The sequence below is a fragment of the Apodemus sylvaticus genome, chromosome 2 (genome assembly GCF_947179515.1).
Source record: "Apodemus sylvaticus chromosome 2, mApoSyl1.1, whole genome shotgun sequence".
NCBI classification, from domain to species: Eukaryota; Metazoa; Chordata; class Mammalia; order Rodentia; family Muridae; genus Apodemus; species Apodemus sylvaticus.
In genome coordinates, this window is record NC_067473.1 from 126,723,506 (window position 1) to 126,742,005 (window position 18,500).

Sequence of the window (18,500 nt, forward strand, 5' to 3'; positions counted from 1 at the left end):
GCCATTTTGGAAAGTTGTGAATGTTTATAGCCCTGCTTCCCATATATATTACAGATCTCAGCACAATCAAGAAGACATACATGTAATCCAGCTTTAATCTTAACCTCAAACATATTTGGTAAAAGTGTCCTTGTGACTCCTGTAAGTTTTCCAGTGGCGAGAACATGAATACTGTGGCGTTCTGCGAGATTCTTTTGATTTTTTTTAAGATTTATTAATTTATTATATGTAAGTACACTGTAGCTGTCTTCAGACACCCCAGAAGAGGGCATCAGATCTCAGTACAGATGGTTGTGAGCCACCATGTGGTTGCTGGGATTTGAACTCAGGACCTTTGGAAGAGCAGTCAGTGCTCTTAACCGCTGAGCCATCTCTCCAATCCATTCTGACAGATTAGTTTCCTTGGCTCTCTGTAGGTAATCGCAGTAACAATAACACACACACACACACACACACACACACACTTCCTTTCATTTACTATCAGTTTGTTTCATTTTAAACCTACAATTTCATAATCTCCTTTTAAATGTCATCAATTTCCTCTCAGATCAACAGAATCAACACTAGAAACTAGACGGCACCTCAGTCTAGGGCAACTACTGAGTGTGAAGCTGCATGCCCCACGCTCATGTGCTCATTGAATGAGTTGCGGCCTCAACAGGAGAACTCTGCCTCTGCCTTGAAAAGCAGGGCAATGAACAGTGAAGAAGTCACTTTTACTCTTTTGTTCTTATTTCTAAATCCCTAAAACAAAAACTGTCCTTCTAGGACAAGTCTAGGAAATCATTCTTTACACACACACACACACACACACACACACACACACACGCACAAAATCACTGAGCATGGTAGGGGGCTCCTCCAAGACTATCAGGGAAAAACTGAGCCCCAAGGCTGCAGGCATGTTCGAATCCTCCTAGTGTCCAGAACTACACTGTCCCACATAACCCAACTGACATATTATCTGCTGAACATCCTACATGAGACTCATGGACTATCATGTAAGATAAAAAGAGCTGTGAGAATCCAGTCCTGTGGATACCTCATTTGTTAGAATACTTACCTGCATGACACACAAGGCCCTGGGTTTGAGTTGTACCATATGAAGCGGAGACAATGCTACAAGCCTATAATCCTACCACTTTGGAGGCAGACAGGAACAAGTTCAACATCATCCTCAGCAACAAAATTACTTTAAGGCCAGCCTGAACTACATAAACTATCTTAGTCAAGTGGGGGGGGGGGGCGCAGTGGAGAAAAGAAAAGGAATGAGAGAAAGAAAAGAAAAAGAAGAAAAATAGCAATAATTTACTAATATCAGTCTCATAATAAAATGCTGCTAGCTGGATATATTAATTAGATATAATGTATTATCAAAATTAATTTTATCTATTCCTTTTTTGTTTTCAAAAACTGTTATAGATTTTAAATATCCTATGTGCTTTCCATTTTACTTATTCTAGATAATTTAATCCAAGTAACGATAAGAGAATCTTATCAACATCACATAGAAGCATCACTGGGAAGAAGAGGTACAGATGAGACCTGTCCTCACTACAATGAAGACAGTGATGGGAGGGAAACACGGTCCAGAGAGACAGAAAGGAGAAGGACTTCATATGCAGTTACAACTGATAATGGGAGGGCAAACTAACTGGACTTTGAATCACTGCTCTTGGCCAGGCTCCACCAGCACACATCTGTGTGGTCAGCACCCACTTCCGCAGGAGAATCATAAGTAAAGGCCAACATGGACTACATAACAAAACTAAAATCGCTACCTGCCTACCCCTGTGCTCTTCCATCACTCATCCCGGCTTTTAAGGAGTTTCTAGAAGGATACCACTCTAATGTCTCATCTACCAGCACTCTTTCTTCCCACCACAAAGCTATGGTTGATGGAAAGGAACAACACAGGAAAACCTGAGAGACATTTCTACAAGGTGACCCCATGTGCCGCTATCTCAAGAGAATCAAGTTTTCCTAATTTAAGTATTATTCTTCTTTTGAATTCAAAATTCCCACCCAGGTAAGATACCCAAGTTAGATAAAGGAACAGAAATGTGAGGCCCTGTCCTGTCTTCTCTGACAGCAGCCGGCACTCGGCCCCGGAACAACTTACTCAGTCTCTTGGCTGCCTCCAGAGCCTCCTTAGCAGTGCTGGCCACAAAGAACCTCTGCACCCGGACTCCATGCTCTGACATGAGCTTCTTGCTCTGGTATTCCTGCAGGTTCAGCCATCTTCGGGGGGTGAAGTGACCTGCCTAGGGAGAGAGGAGAGGAGAGAGGACACTTAATAACAGGAAGAAGGACACTGTCTCACAGGTACCATCCGCCAGCAATGAGCAACACGCAGAGTAACGAGACAATCTAAACAAAGCTGCCATAATGCTTTTCTAATCAAAAATGTCAAAAAAGGAGTTACACACGGGGGGGGGGGGGGGGAGGGCTGGAGAGAGAGGGGAGGAGAGAGAGAGGGAATAATAAGGGGTAAAAAATTAAAATACATTATATACATAAATAAAAATGTCATAATGTGGTCCCACATTATTTTCATACTATTACGTATCTACCTAAGAAAATTATAATACATGTAAGTCTGTATATAAAGTATAAATATACCTTTAAGTGAAATTCTCTCATTTTGGGCTGATAACGTTCCCTCCTAGAGACAAAGACCCCTACATCTAACAAAACCCCTACACCAAGCATAAGAAGGTCTCTTTTTAGTTGCTGGCCAGGGTTGACCAAGAGACTCTGAAAACATTACAGGCTCTTACTACTGCCCTTGGCTGGCCCCAGAAGTGTAAGATAAATAAATCCCTACTGCTGAAGGCACATGCACTTCAGATACCCCTGGAACCCCTGAGCTGGAGCTAGCCTGAGGCCTACTCCCTGAGACTAGCTTTCACGGTACCACAAGAAACCGTGCAAGGTTCCAAAGGAAGACAGCCAACACCAGCCTTCCCTGGCTATGATACCAAAGAACCACAACAACCAACATGGCACGGAACACCTAAGCGTGCACGAGTGCAGACTTAGGCAGTGGCCGGAAGTTCTCTAATTATAAGGGAAATCATGTTTAGTGCAAGAAACCTCGCCAACTATCTAGGGCTAGGGAAATCATGGATCTTGGAGGAAAATCTACAATCACTGCTTTACTAAACCAGCATAACCTCTGACTACATTCTAAATGTTTATTCTTATGGCCACAGAGAAGTATAGTCCTCAACCCTCATCAAGGAAACTTCTTTTTGCAAGCACACCTCTCTACAGAAAACCACAATCAATCACAATGAGTTTGTGAAGCCCAGTCTTAATGGATTTATTTACAAAACAATCCCCTCACCTAAGGTTTAGGAATCATTGCAGAAGAAAACCAAAAAAACATTCCCAGAGAATCAGGGAGTTTGCTAAGATATCCTGTCTCCTAGCAATGTCAGAAGCTAAACCCAAAAAGTCTCATCAACAGGACCTCCTAAACAAGGGCTGAACAAAAAATAGCAACAAAAGACACGCTAATGTGGACAGGAGAAAGCCCCAGAGGCCTACACAAAGAACTACTGGCAATTAAGGAATGCTGAGCACCTGGAGAAACAGTCTTCCCCAAATAAGAACACCAGTCAGGCCAGGAAAGGGGAAATCATGCGAAATGTAAATAAAGAATATATCGAATAAAAAAAAAAAAAAAAAAAAAAAAACCACCAATCGGATATCCACTACCCTATGGTCAGTCCTGAAAACATATATACAAGTAACATTATACAGACTAAGCAGGTTTTATTTAGGAATATATATGCATATATGTATATAACAGCAATATTAATGAAAGAAGCAGCCTGAATTAGAAAATGAGCAAGAGGGTTTATGGAAAGGTCTGGAAGAAGGAAAGGGAAGCGAAAATGATATAACTATGTTACAGTCTCAAAAAATAAATAGATGAAGTTTAACTGTCATAGTGAAACTCTTAATGGATGTTAATTTTAACCCTCAAGATGGTTAAAAAAAAAAAAAAGTAAGTTCAATAGCTTAGGTACAGAAAGCCTATCGGTGTAGGATTCTGGTTTTCAGATTGTTCTAGAACTGCGCCAGATGCCCACATCAGAAGATGTAAGCAGGCAAAGGATCATGGGACTGTTACTAGGTGTTTCATTTCATTTTTACTGTAGCTTTCTGTGAGCTGATAAGTACTTTCAGATCAGAAGTTATTTTGGAGAAACATTAAAGGTCCACACACACAGCTCTGTCTCCTCTCACTCACAGGCACAAACAGCGAAAGTTCATAGCATTATCTTAACAATTAATATAAACCATTAATCATACTCGGGAAAATCTTAGGAGAAATATTTTTAACTCTAAGAGGTCATGGAGCCATAGACTAATTCACTTCTTTCCTTTCCTTTTTAAAAATGTTTCTAAATGTGTACATACGAATGTGAGCTTGTGTGAGTTTCTGTGCACCAAATTTGTGCTGGTGCCTGTGGGTGTCAAAGCATGCCGGACACACTGAAGTTATAGACAGGCCTTTGTGAGCCATGTGGTATGGATGTTGGGAACTGAGCTCAGGTCATCAGGTCATCTGCCAGAGAAGTGCATGCTTTTAATGGCTGGGGAATCTTCCCAGCTCCCAAACCTCTTCTTAATTTTAGTTTCTAATGGATCCTAGATAGATATTTTGAATGATGAGATTGCACTCATATGAATACTGAGCACAGTTACCTGAGAGCCCACATTACTACACTACCATTCAGCTGCAGTCTGATATTAAGTCATCTTCCTTAAGATTCCAATAGAAGTGGGTTTTTTCCAAAATGCACTATCAATTACTTTTTAATTTATGTCAAAAGAATATAAAGAACAAGATGACAACCAAATAAATTACTTTTGTATTTTATCCAGTAATATCAACAGCATATTCTACCAAGACTATAAATCTCATTTTCAATGAAAACAGAATATATTTAGCTATGTTTACACCCACGAGTCATAATGTAAAGGAACTTACAAGAGATGATTATCCATTAACACAAATTAAATGTTTAATCATAGCTAGATTTCAAAGCTGGCAGAATGAAAAATAACCTATATGCAAACCCTATTAGCTTCTACAGTGGGCTCCACGAATGCCCAAGGCAGTGTTGTACTGACCACGCTGCTGGGGGCCTAAGGGCTATGCACAGGAGCTTTAATCACTTTCAGAATCTCTGAAGTGTCCTTAAAATGTCATCTCCTGTAACCTCCAAACTAGGATGCATCCATGAACTCTCTCAAACGGGATCCACTGAGGCTCACAGGTATGTCCAACCTGAGACTCACACATCATGCGTTCCCCAGAATGGCTATGAATATGCGCCAACACATTTGTGAAACATGGTGTCTCACTGCAAAGTCTAAAGCTTGGATGCCCCTGATAGACCCTTTCAGAGAGATGGGCTTCTACTCAAGGGTAGTGTGTTCTAAACTTTCTGACGTCCTTAGGAGAATATCTTACTTGTCAGATAGAAAATATCAAAAATAACTCAGTGAGATGGCCAAAGGAATAAACTCCACCTTTTGTTCCCAATGCAAAGAAGGTTTCAGTTCCAGAAACCACCTACTGCTAAACTAGAAAGTTACCAGTCATCCCTTAGGACTTGAAATAAACATAATTCAATTATAAAGTATTCAAGCTTTGACATGATAAAGCCTAAAGATAACTTCTCCCACCCATCTATATGTATTAATATATGTCATATATTAATAACTATTTTTATATTGCTTAATTGTTAATATTGAAAATGATTATAATTCCTCTTTAAAAATTAATAATATTTGGATAAAATCCAATGCAGAACAAACAATGCTCACACCATCTACTTTTTAGTACTTTATAATCTTACTTCTAACTTCCTAAGTCTTAATGAAACATTAGTAACTTAACACAAATTTGATAAATGAATACACTCTAAGCCTTAATAGTCTGTTGCAGTCCACACAAGACTCTAAGAAAAACATGAGTTTAAGGTATTTAGTAAAAGCCATCTAAAGAAAGAAAACATTAAGTGTTACACACATGTCATTATCAGGGACTGCTTTTAAAAGGCAAATGGGAAGAATCAATAGATTAGGCCTATGTTGACATACCAATTTAAAGCCATTAACCAAAGAAGAAAAAGTACAGTTTGAAAAGCACATTTGCGAGAAACTAAAAACAGCCACCGTGTGGTCACGGTCAATTCCTTTTCATTAGACTACTGGCCGTATTAATTTCAGATATGTTAATGCAATCTGCTGCAAACTAATTGCAATTGATCCAGAGACCAGCATCAAAGACATATAATACATATTGACTCCTTGTACATTGACCCAAATGAATTCCAGCTTAAAGTCGCTTGCTCTTAAATTGAAAACCAAGACAATGAGCAGACTTGCGAGGCCTGTGCTAACGCCTTGTGTATCACTCCACAGAGTAACCCTCTTACAGAACCATCAGATGACTACACTCAACCAAAGCCTTGAAAGAGCAGGGTCACTGACCACATTTCAACTTCTCCCAGTCAGCTCCACTTCTAAACAATTTGTGCTGGGCTGAGGAGTGGCTTAGTTGGCAAAATGCTTGCTGTACACGCATGAAGACCTGAGTTCAATCCCAGAGCCCGTGTAAAGCTAGGCAAGGTAGCATGTGTTATTAAACTCAGAGGTGAAAATAGGCAGAAAGCCAGTTGCAGCCTAGCCTACTTAGCAAGCTCCAGATTAATGAGAGAGCCTGCCTGTCTCAAATAAATAAATAAAATGAAATAAAATTAAACTAATTAATTAAATAAATAAAGGCATATGGTACCAAAAGAGCAACACCTGAGGTTGTCCTCTGGACCACACACACACACACACACACACACACACACACGCACATACACATGCATACCTACACATGCATGCACATCCAGATGTCTACCAACAAACATTACATACATATATGTATGCATGTATGTAGATATATATTCATGTGTGTGAGTATATGATCTTTCTGCTAAGTCCATGCAAGAACCACTTATTCTAAATCTTCATTTTTAGGGGTAAGAAGCTTGCTAAGCAAATGAATGGTGAACAGTATGCTATAAATACAGTAACCACTACTGGACATTACTAATAATTTTTCTGTTATTGTTGAGTGCTGTGCTGTACTAGACATTTCATCATGTGCTCCTGTGATCTAATGGCTGAAGCCATCATGAAGTCAGGTATTAGACTCCTCGTATGTAGCTGTCATTAGTGCAAACCCATAATACGCTGGGCCTTCTTTCTTTTGTTGAAATTAGGAGATGCCATGCCACTAACTCCAGCCAGTAAGGCCCTGGACACATGCCTTATTATGTGTGACAGAGCTAGGCAAACATTAGATTACCACTCACCACCTCATCTTGGTTTTTGTTCCCCCCCCCCCCACTCCCTCCACAATATGAACAACAGCATTCAAAATAGAAGACAATCTATCAGCCACAAGTTTGCAAGAGAGACACTCAAGAGGTGGCTCATGACAAATATGTATCAAAAAGTAAACCTCTGTGGACAGTGATCTGGGGTCATTATTACTGCAGACCAAACTCCCTTAAAACTGAGCCTACGAAACCTGTGTTTAATATAACCATCGTGCAGATAAGAAAATCCAAGCAGATGTGTAAGCTGTTAGGGAAGATCATAGGCAAGCTTCTGTGACTATAGTGACTGATCAACTAACATGGTTGGCTCCCTGTGTTTATGTTCTGGCCCCATGTTTCAAGGGTTCCCTTAATGATACGGTCTAGAGGCAGGGATGAGCAAGGCGCTTTCCTCTTCAAAAGACCTAAGGATTACCAGGAACAGAACCTGCATGAAAGGTTGACACGGCACAGAACTGGAATAAGGCAAGTGCTGTGGGAAGGAGGTAGAAAGGGAATGTTGTCCTGAGAAACACAGCGATGATAGGAAAAGAGCTTCACAGTAAAACCCTAAGGAAGGCCTGCAACAGTATCTTCAGTGCAGAAGCTAGCAAGGACATTCTCAAGTGTCCCACCAACTCTGGTGTGCAAATGACAAAAGGAAGTTCACAGGTGATGGGACCCAGGGCCTCTCTTGTCTCTCCCAGTTACCACAAAGCCTCCCCTTATCCACAGGGGATGCTCTCTTGAGGATATGGTCTGAGATTTAGGAGGAGTCCTGAAACTGAAGATGATACTGAGCCCATATACTCTGCTTTCCCATCTATACTTACATATGGTAAAATGTAATTTACAGGGATAAAAATAAACAATAAAATAGAATTGCAACAATATGTTAAAATTGGTTATTTAAAGTCTGTAAATTATTTCTAGAGTCTCCTGTTTAGATTTTTTTTTTTTAACTATTAACTACAAGAAGTAAAATGGGACCAGGCAGTGGTGGCACAAGCCTTTAATCTCAGCACTTGACAGGCAGAGACAGGCAGATCTCTGAGTTTGAGGACAGCCTGGCCTGCTCTACAGAGGGAGTTCCAGGACAGCCAGGGCGGCACAGAGAACAAATAGAATCAGTAAGGACTCTTCCTGATTTCTGCCTGCTTGCCCTCTGATCTACCCATTACATTCCTCTGCCAAAGGCTTGACTTTGAGACTCTGTTCAGAGATCAATCAATGGGAAGAAGACACCAAGGCCTGCCCTGACTTCACTTTCCACATGAGGAACACCTCCAGCAGGATTCTTTCTCCTCTGAAGCTCTAGGACCCACCTTTCTTCTACCAGCTTCCCCCCTCCTCCTGCCACGACTCATGCTGGTCTTGACTGGTTTATCCCCAAGAATTCAGCCTGCTCCACCTCCCCTGCCCCTCTGCCTTCCAACAATTCTAGTAACCTCTATAACCGAGTTTTGCCCTTAAGAACAATGGTAAATGATCCGACAGACTGTGCATCACTGGAGCCCTCACACGGGGCTTCCAAAATACAGGAGAAGGGGCTGCACTGCTCACTACAGAGACCATTTGACCCTGTGTTGAGGAACTGCCTGGCATTTTCTCTCACCTTTTGAAGTTCCAGGTGCAAAGAGTACTCTGGGATCTATCTTCCTCCTTTATAATCAGAAACCTTGAGGAGAGGAAGTAACTTGCCCAGGATCATGTCTAGAACCAGGGGTCGTCTAAAATCCAGACTAATTCCTGATTTCTGTCCTTTCTGCACATGGGCTTCTGACACACAGACTATCTTAAGAACCGGGTTCCACTCCCAAAGCAGCTGGAGTGTGCAGGCTCGGCACAGCTTCCTTGGGACCTGCACAATGGCTTCCCATTACTCTATCCCTTCTGCTTTTCCTTGACAGTGCAAGCATGTTTATGCTGAGAGGGGAAGAAGAAATACAACTTAAAAGAAAAGTAACACATAAAGATTTCAGGGCCTTTGGGACCATGGGAGCAGAGATGGAGAATGAAAATGAGAAGGCCAGAGAGAACCAAGAGATAAAAAGACAATGACTAAGCAGGCAAAAGTGCACAGGAAAACTCACAGCACAAAATTAAACAGCTACACTGTCTAAAGATGGCGGGACTGAGAAATCATCTTCGCCTGTGATTTCAAAGAGAGTGTAGAGACAGCTGAAACAGCACTACAGAGGAAGGGAACTAAAACAGCATGTCACTGCACCAGGCGTACCACCCCCCCCCCCCCGCCCCAGGCAGAATCTGTGAGCTACAACCCCTCACTTAATATGGCACCATCAGCTTGAGTTTGCCCAGAAGTCAGCCTCACTCTGGAATACAGCACAAGAGAACATTAGAAAGAGTCTTTGTCATAGTACAAAGCTAGACATTAGATAGTCAACACGTAAGACACGCCTCTTGGCCAGAAGTAATGGAGATGCTACTGGAGGGGAGGTTGATCTGTCATTGTGTAAGTCAGTGAGATAATGCTTTTTGTACTCTGACCATCCACCCAAACCAGTGGTACAAACACCTTCAAGGAGAGCATAGCAACCCTCCCACTGGAACAAACCTGGAATTCTACCACCTGGGAGGCTAAGGTGGAGGCCTCAGGGCTGGAGCCAGCTTTGCCTACATAATGTATACCTCAAAATCACATTTAGTCTGATTTCTGAAACATGTAATTGTACTTGTAAAAAGGAAAACAAATCTATACCCTCCCTGGAAAGTCTAATTTTATGTCTATACAACAATAACATGCACCTGAAATACACGTAAGACACGCCTGTGTATTGTTCTTCAGCATAAAGTGGAGTATTAAAAATGGTCCAAATGCCACCAAATAGAAGAGTGGCTGCTGAAGTCATGACATGGCATGTCAAGTGGCAGCTGGTCCCAACTCACAATGGCTTCACCTAACTGTCAACTGTAGAATAGTGGAACATGCTCCCCACCACTATGAAAGGGGCTCTGTGTAGGCCCATCTACCCAACTGTAAAATGGTAACTATTTTAAGGGTGCTCACGTGTGCTCATATATAGTACAGCTGCGTGTGCTTCGTGGAGATCTGCATGACACTGTTGAGGAGGAATCCAGCTCATTCGGGGGCTCCACTGGACCAGCCTAAGGCTCACTAACACATCTAGGTTAGCTGGCAGGGCCCTGCTGTCACTAAGGCCCCATCACTAGGCTCACAAGTGGGCACCACCACAGCCATGCTTTTTACATGGGTTCTGAGGATCAGACTCAGGTCCTCAAGCTTGTGTGTTAAGAACCTGATATTTTCAATTTATTATAGGTTTAGTGGTACAAAATACCATTACAAAAGGGCAACACAGTTCAAGAAGCATATAAACTATCAGTGACCTCACAGGAGCACCAGGATCCAAATGTTCCCCTGCTTGTATCAAGTATGCCAACACTTTCAAAAACAAGCATGCCACTCCAGAACTCTTTTTGTTGGTTATAGTGACCCAGAAGTCACAAGTGGAGATGATAAATTGAAAGAATAAAAGCCGCCTGGATGGAGCTACTCTATGGAAGAGAACAGTCCTTAGGCCACCTTGTCTAAAAATCAGACAATGAGGAGTAAGTCTTTGATATATTACCCACTGTGTATTTGGGAATAATCATTATAGCTATTCCTAGCCTATTATATCTGAGCATGCTAACACAGATTATTGTCCATGGCCTATTGCAAAGAGAAAACGCCATTACTACAGATAACCAGCAATACAGGAAAACAGACTCTGACTAGACCGGGCATACCCAACACTCAGTAGAATATCATTTTTATTTCAGACATGTACACACATAAATCAGTGTTCTATATATACAAATAGATATACAAGAAAGAGCCTAGTACCAACCATCTGGCTGGGTTTGATTTTTTGTTTTGTTTTGTTTTTCTATCCAGATGGAGGTTATCAACAGGAAATCACAGATAGGCTTCCTCAGTGTTGGTCCAGGTTGTTAAATGTCATGGCCCATTTATGAGTTGGGATAACAAACTCAGATGCTTATGGCCCTGGGTCCTGAGAACTAGGCGTATGGCTCCAAGCACTAGGCCCCTAACAGTTCCAGGTACTTCAATCAGAGGCTTATTGCTCTGGGCCTTGACTTTGGCTCTCAATGACAGGTCCTTCATGAGACTACAAAAAGGCAGAGTACATGGCAGCAGCGGTGTTACCGGCTGCACATCACAGCCAGCATGGCAGCTCTCAAGGCCTGGATACGAGGACTCTCCACACCTACCATGATCTTACAGGAAGATCTCCAGTTTTGAGTATCAGGAGCCACAGTCCTTAGGAGTCAGCAGCTCCCTGGAACTCTTGCAGTGACCAGGACATGCACTCTCATCTGCACACACATTTTCTTCTGGTCTCGGCTCCACTGCCACTCTCCTTCCTCAACTGTCCTTTGTGGTCTAAGCTGCCTCTGCTCCTCAGTTTCTGCTCCCAGTTGCTTACTGGATACACACTATGGCTTCCCTATTACCAACTCAGCCTACTCTACCCATAATAAAGTTCGCAAGGGGGCAAGAAAAGAGAAGCCTTTCATTAGCCCTGAAGCTACAACATTTGAAAGCAGTGCTGTGCTGAACTAAAAGCCTCAGGAGCAGCCTGGTTTACCCAACTAGGAAATGGCAAAGGTAGTATTAGGTTCTTTTCTACTGATGTAACAAAATATCATGTTCAAGGGAATTTGGAAAACAAAGTTCTTAATCGAGTTGACGGTTTCAGAGGACTCAAGTCTGTGGTAACAGAGAAGAGCAAAAGTTTGGCAGCAGGAATAACTGAGAGCTCACCTCTTAAACCAGAAATTGGAGGCAGAGAGAACACACCGAGAATGGCAAGAGTCATTAAAATCAAAAAACCCACCCCCAGACACACACTTCTTTGAATAAAGCCACACCTCCTAATCCTTCCCAAACAGTTCCACCAACCAGAGACTAAGTATTCAAATATATGAGCCTCTGGACGTCCACTCATTCATACCACCACAGTGGGACATGCAAATATAGTAACTATACCAAACCAATCACAGCACAACTTCCAATTCATCAAAACAAATCACAGTCAAAGACATGAACAACTCTGAAGTGGAAGTTTCTGGTTGTGTCATGTGATGCAGATTCATGTGATGTTTTTCTGAAGCAAACTCATGTGATGTTTGGAGAAAGTATAAATAGGGACTTAACAGTGGCAGTACTATTGCATAGCTAGATATACAACAATTCATTAGTCTTAATTCTTTGCTGATCTTCATTTCATTGAGAAAGGCACAGCAGAGAACTTCTGCATCCCATCTGGTTCTAGTCGCTCCAAGATGACTTGTGCTGATCCAGAGGCCTGGCTGTTTCTGCTAGATCCTGGCACCACTGCTGATTTGTGTTTGGTATCCTGACACTACTGAAGGGTACTGCTGATATCCTGACAACAGAGATTGGCATCACCTCAAGGAACTACTTCTAAACAGGTCCACATCCCCCTGTGCTATTTGCCATCTATTCTTCCCCTACCTTGGAATGGTGGGCTAGAAGGAATGAAAATCAGACTACTCTTAAGAACAAGCATGAAAAGGAGTCATCAGATCTCAACTAAGTCAGGTCTAACTGTTAGGAAAATAAAGAGTTTGAGTCCTAACTGTGACAGAGCTCTGTAAATTCAGGATGGCATGGGGATAGAAAGCTGCATTTTTCTGATCCTTACACATAAGCTCCTGCTGTTAGCAATGAAGAGGCTCTTAAACCTCATTTTCAGTTTTCAACAGCAGCAACAACAGTGGAATGGCAACAAGGAATTAGCTGTAAACACCAGAAAAATATATTTCCCTCTCGTTACAGGCCCAGTGATGAAGGCAGATGCTCAGTGAACTGTGGCAGGCCAAAAGTTAGTGTCTGTGATATTTTAGTTTTGCCAATGTTGTTCTGGATGCAAATGAGTCCTCATAAATCTGCCTTGGTCACACTACCTTGGACATACTGAACTCAAATAAATGTGTGGTGTCAAGGAAAAGACAGACATAACTCAATGTGTCTCTTAATACGAGTGTCGTAAAATAAAAGGCAGGATTGCTCGAAATAGGCCATGATGAAGTGGCCTCTTTAACTGTGCCATCTTGTAAAGAGATGATTAAGTGGAATACTAATTGTAAGAGGAGTAAGAACACCGTTTCCTCGTGGGCTTGATGCTGCCGATGCAGACATGCTACCTTCTGCAGCCTGAGAACAGCCCAGAGCAGCAGAAAAGCAACAGTGGCACTGAGCAGCCAAGTGTGTGGAAAAGAGCAGCGTGGGATGAAGGCTAGAGTAGGAAGTTCCAGTTTCATCTGCGTCACCTTTGAGAACAGATTAACCTCTGACCAGGCTCCACTTAGCCTAGACCTGTTTTGCATGTTGTAAGAAAATTAATTATCCAGTTAATTAGCCTCCTGTGGCTAAGTCCTTAAACTCTAAACAGAGCTAAGAGGGGTCTTCCTGGGCCCTATCACATGGGAAGATGGCGGCTGAGCTGTCATCTCTCATTTATAAGATAAAGAAGACTAACAGGCTCAAATTCATGGCTGCTTGTTGATTATGTGGGTTAATATATGCAAATCAATCAGATATGTTATTATTAAATACAAAACATAACGGAGGAGGAAACATGAACCACAGAGATACTTTGGTAGTCACTGCAATAAAAGTCATAGGTGGTCAAATAAAGGAGAAGAGGAAAGCGGCTGCGGTGCCCTGTCATTTGCTTTAAATGCATTTGGGGAGGTATTTTAATCTCTAACGGTAGAACTCTGTTGAGTGTTTGACTCACTCAATAATCACAGAAAGACAGAGCAGTGATTTACAATGTAAGCATCTTAGAATGAATCAAGTAAACTCAATGGTGCACCGCAATTGAGGTAGGATGTTCCCATCTCAGACAAGGAACTCTGAGAGACAAGGAACTGACCTGTCTAAGGTCACTCTACCACTCTACTGGTTAAGTAATAGGGAAGACCTCAAACCAAGCCCCTGCCTATTAAAACAGTAGGTAAGCATATGGAAAAAGATGTGTGTGTATGTGTGTGTGTGTGTGTGTGTGTGTGTGTGTGTGTGTGTAAAATATGTATAACTTGACTAGGCCGTAACAATAACACTGGGGAAATGTCTGTGAATTCAATGGCGATAAAGAGACGTAGGCTGGAGAGCTGCTCAGCAGTCAAGACTGCTTACTGCTCATGCAAAGGACCTAGGCTTGATTCCCAACATCTGCAGTACTGCTCACAACAACCTAGAGTCTAGTTGGGCTCTAGCCTCTTTGGCTTTCTCAGTTCAGACACCTACATGTACAAGGCATGCATAAATTTACATAGACTCACATACACATAAATTTTAAGAAATTAAATTCTTTTTTTTTTTTAAATAAAAAAGCATTACCATGGGTAATGGTACTTGTAGACTCTATACTTCTCTATATAGCTAGAGAAGGAGAACGTGGAGAAAAGTAATTCACACTATAAAGACCTAACAATATTTTCTATCTTAAAATAGACACTATTGATGAATCAGAAACAATAACCATGATGCTGTGTGACCTGAGGAGTTGGCTGCGATGGGACATGAAACTTAACTAGAACAGATGACTTTAGGAAGAGATGTACTTTACAGTTTCCTGGCCAAGAGAACACACACTCTTCTTCACAGAAGAGTTCTTCACAGAAAAGCAGCCTGGGATCAGACCCAGAGCCTCAGGCCAACTGTGCTCCACTGTCTCTGATACCTCAAGCTTGTAGGTCTAAGACCCAGCAATAAGGCGGACAGCACCTGCTTAGCAATATAATAATACATCATCTGTCCTACCAGGAAAGAACTGAGAGTTGAGCTTTTGGACCATTCAGAAACTTGATTACAACAGAGTCATATTTATAATTCCTTTCTCTTGAAGTTCCTTAACAAACTCTTACTTTTTTGCTTTCTGTTTGATTTGCTTTGGTATTTGTTTTGTGTTTGAGACAGGGTCAAAATGCATTCCTGGAATTTCCAGTGTAGCCAAGGCTGACTTTCAAAGTCCAGCAAGCACAGGGATTAGAAGACTACACACCCACACAGCTAGGTTATCCAATGCTGGGCTTCACCTATACAGACGACTTCTATACACAACACTCCATATCTAAGTCACAGCCCTGGACAGTGTTACGTCCGTAACTCTAACTGAAGACTTATGGATATCTGATTACCAAGAAGTTCTAAAAGCTTCTATATGCACTTCAACATTACTTCATTTAATTCACCTAACAAGGACTAGCAGAAATCCATTCCATGGGAGAGCAAATGAAGGCTCAGAAAGGTAAAAGGCTTGCTCAGGGTGAGGCTGCTTAGAAGAACCACACTCTAAACCCAAGTGTGTCTGACTGCATGCAGAGCCGTTGACTGTCAGTTGAGAGGAAACTGGCAACAACAGAGGCAGTTGCTGAGTCATGGAGCCAACTGGGGATGGGACAACGGTTGTGAAGAGGTGTAAAGCTGTGACTCAGGGAGGCACGTGGCTGGGGTGAATGGACACAAGGTTCAGTGGGAAAACTTGGAGCCCTGAGTGAAATAGATTGCTGGATGGGTTTCAACAAGTCAAAAGAATTAAGATTCTCAGAGATACTGCCTCTTCCTTTTTATCCTGAATTCGCAGAAAGCAATATATATATTTTTAAGCAGCACAGAAGGGTGAACTCTTTGTAGTGAGGACAAATGCCCAAAGGAGGATTCCCTTCCTGATTCTGCACAGCTCCTCTGCCAGCAGCAAAGAAAGGAGGGAAACATGCGACCTTGACAAACATTAGCACATTAGCACAACAGCAGAAACAGACATGAAAAGAGCTCTAAAAACCCCTGTGCTGCATCCTTTCCAAATGCCCGCCAGCATCTGCAATTTCCAAATTCTCTGACCCTGGCAAGAGAACGCGCCAGCCTGATGCTACTGCAGAAGAAAAGCTCCTTCATTTTGCATTGTGAACAGAAGTAGGCAACACTGATAACGCTGTAGAGAAACAAATGGAAGCAGCACAAACACATCCTGGCACTGAACGCCTTCCATGTCCATCGCTACAGAGCCCCCCATGTCCATAGCGAAGCTCATGTGGAAGCTTAAGCCTTGTTGTCAAGTATTAAGAGGCGGGGCCTTTACGAAGTGATTAATTACTAAACGGATTAATCTGTTTGTGGTTTAGTAGATTAAAGGCTTATCTCAAGGAGGTCTGCAGCTGCAAAGTCAGTTTGGCCCTGTCTCTGGAAATTACTCCTCTCACCACAGGGATCCCAGTAAGAAGGCCCTCCCTCAACAAAAAGATATAGGCCCTGGCCTTGAACCTTCCAGCCTCTAGAGCAGAAAGAAATAAATGTGTTTTCTTCACAAATTATCTATGATAGGATATCCCACCATAGAAACAGAAAATGAAGACAAAGCCCCTCCATGGAAACTGCCAGAAGCTATATGTATTCACATACATAACAGTTTTCCTCCGCGCACCTAGATTTGCAGAGGACCTGGAGTCTGCCATCCAGATGTGTGGGTAGCAAAAAGTCACTATCCCAGGAGTGGAGACAAGGAAGAGAGGGAAGGACACTCAAGTAGTGAATGAGATTAAATAGAGTGGGAAGTGCTAGGGAGGAAATACAGGACTCTTGATGAGCACCACTCAGTGCTGACTGAGTGTCACTTCCTCCAAAGAAATGGCATATGCGCAGAGACCTGAGGCTAGAGAAGCGGTACATATGTGAAGGAACTCCAGGGAGAAGCACGGGAGGCTCGCAGGCCTGACTGTTCCAAGACTCTGAGAGAAAAGGCTAGGATAGAGAGAAACCAGCTAAGGCTGCTGAGGAATAGGGACGGTTAGAAAGGGCCAGACCCTGCAGATAAATGTAGGCTGTAGCTTACACTTAATTTAAGCCAGGTTTGAGGTGGGTTAATAAGATCAATGCACTAGGCTGGGGCACTCGAGAGAGAGGAAAGGGCATGTGGATCTCAGAGCAGGAGGCCAGCACTGTCTATATAACAAGCTCCAGGCCAGCCAAAACTACACAGAGAGACCCTGTCTCAAAAAATAAAATAAATAAATAATAAATAAACAAGCAAACAAATAAATAAAATAAAATAAATAAAATTCTAAAACCAGAGTTTGGAAAAGCCACTCTGTCATCTTCGTAGAGAATAAAGCCAGTTAAGTGAGTGCTGTAATACACAAACCAGGATCAGCAAATTTTCAGCCAAGGGCCAGAGTATAGACCACTAGGTGCTCTCCCGCTGCATTTCTCCAGCTCTGCCTTTGCAGCCCAGAGGAGCCACCAGGTAACAGACAACCAATGAACATGTTCTGATAAAGCCTTAGTTACACAGACAGCAGGATTTGCTGCCCCTCAGCTTCCCTGCAGAGAACACAGTGAAGACAGAGACTGAGATGAACGGACTCTGGCTAGACTGTGCTGGCGAAGCAAATGTTTGCAAAGTGACCAGACAGAGGCTGAAGAGGAAGACAACCTAGAATGGGGCTGGCATCTGGTAATCCTAATGCAAACAAATGTGCTGAGTTTAGGAATTTCCCAGCCATTTAAAAAAAATATTTCTTGAGAAACAACACCTGCAGTTTTGCTCAAACTGGCCTCTGTAATGCGCTTAATTACTGACATCCCTGGACATCACCCCGCCACATCGGAGCTGTCTGGCCTTTCTTCTTGCAACTTTCTTCTGTGTGTAGTATTAAAGCTCATGGGTTGTAGTGAACTACCGGCCATGACTCCAGCCGGCTACAATAGATGGTGTGAGCTTCTCCCCAAGGAGAAGGCACGGGGACTCTGGTAACAATCTGTGGAATAACCAAAAAGAAATGAGGAAGGATCGAAGCCAGGTGGGTGGGAGGAACTCAGGCGTTCAAGGCCGCCTCCAACTGTGGAGCAGGACAGCAGATTCTACAAGAGGCCTTATCTCAAAAAAAAAATAGCATAAACAAAGGAATATTGAAAACGTTTCAAGTTATTGAAACAGCTTGTGCAATGCACTGACACAGGCAGATATTTTCCAAAGCAAGCTAGGAAAACAAGCAACAGGGAGACCATGAGCCACGGAGAGCAAT

The 18,500-nt window shown here is 42.4% G+C and overlaps 1 protein-coding gene across 1 annotated transcript in view; it reads right to left on the bottom strand.

The window, feature by feature from the left end:
- Suclg2 (succinate-CoA ligase GDP-forming subunit beta) overlaps window positions 1-18,500 on the bottom strand; it is a 254,374-nt gene that overhangs the window by 188,454 nt on the left and 47,420 nt on the right. The window contains exon 2 of the mRNA XM_052174384.1: window positions 2,123-2,264. Coding sequence (XP_052030344.1) covers window positions 2,123-2,264 — 142 coding nt within the window. The remainder of the gene's footprint in view (window positions 1-2,122; window positions 2,265-18,500) is intronic.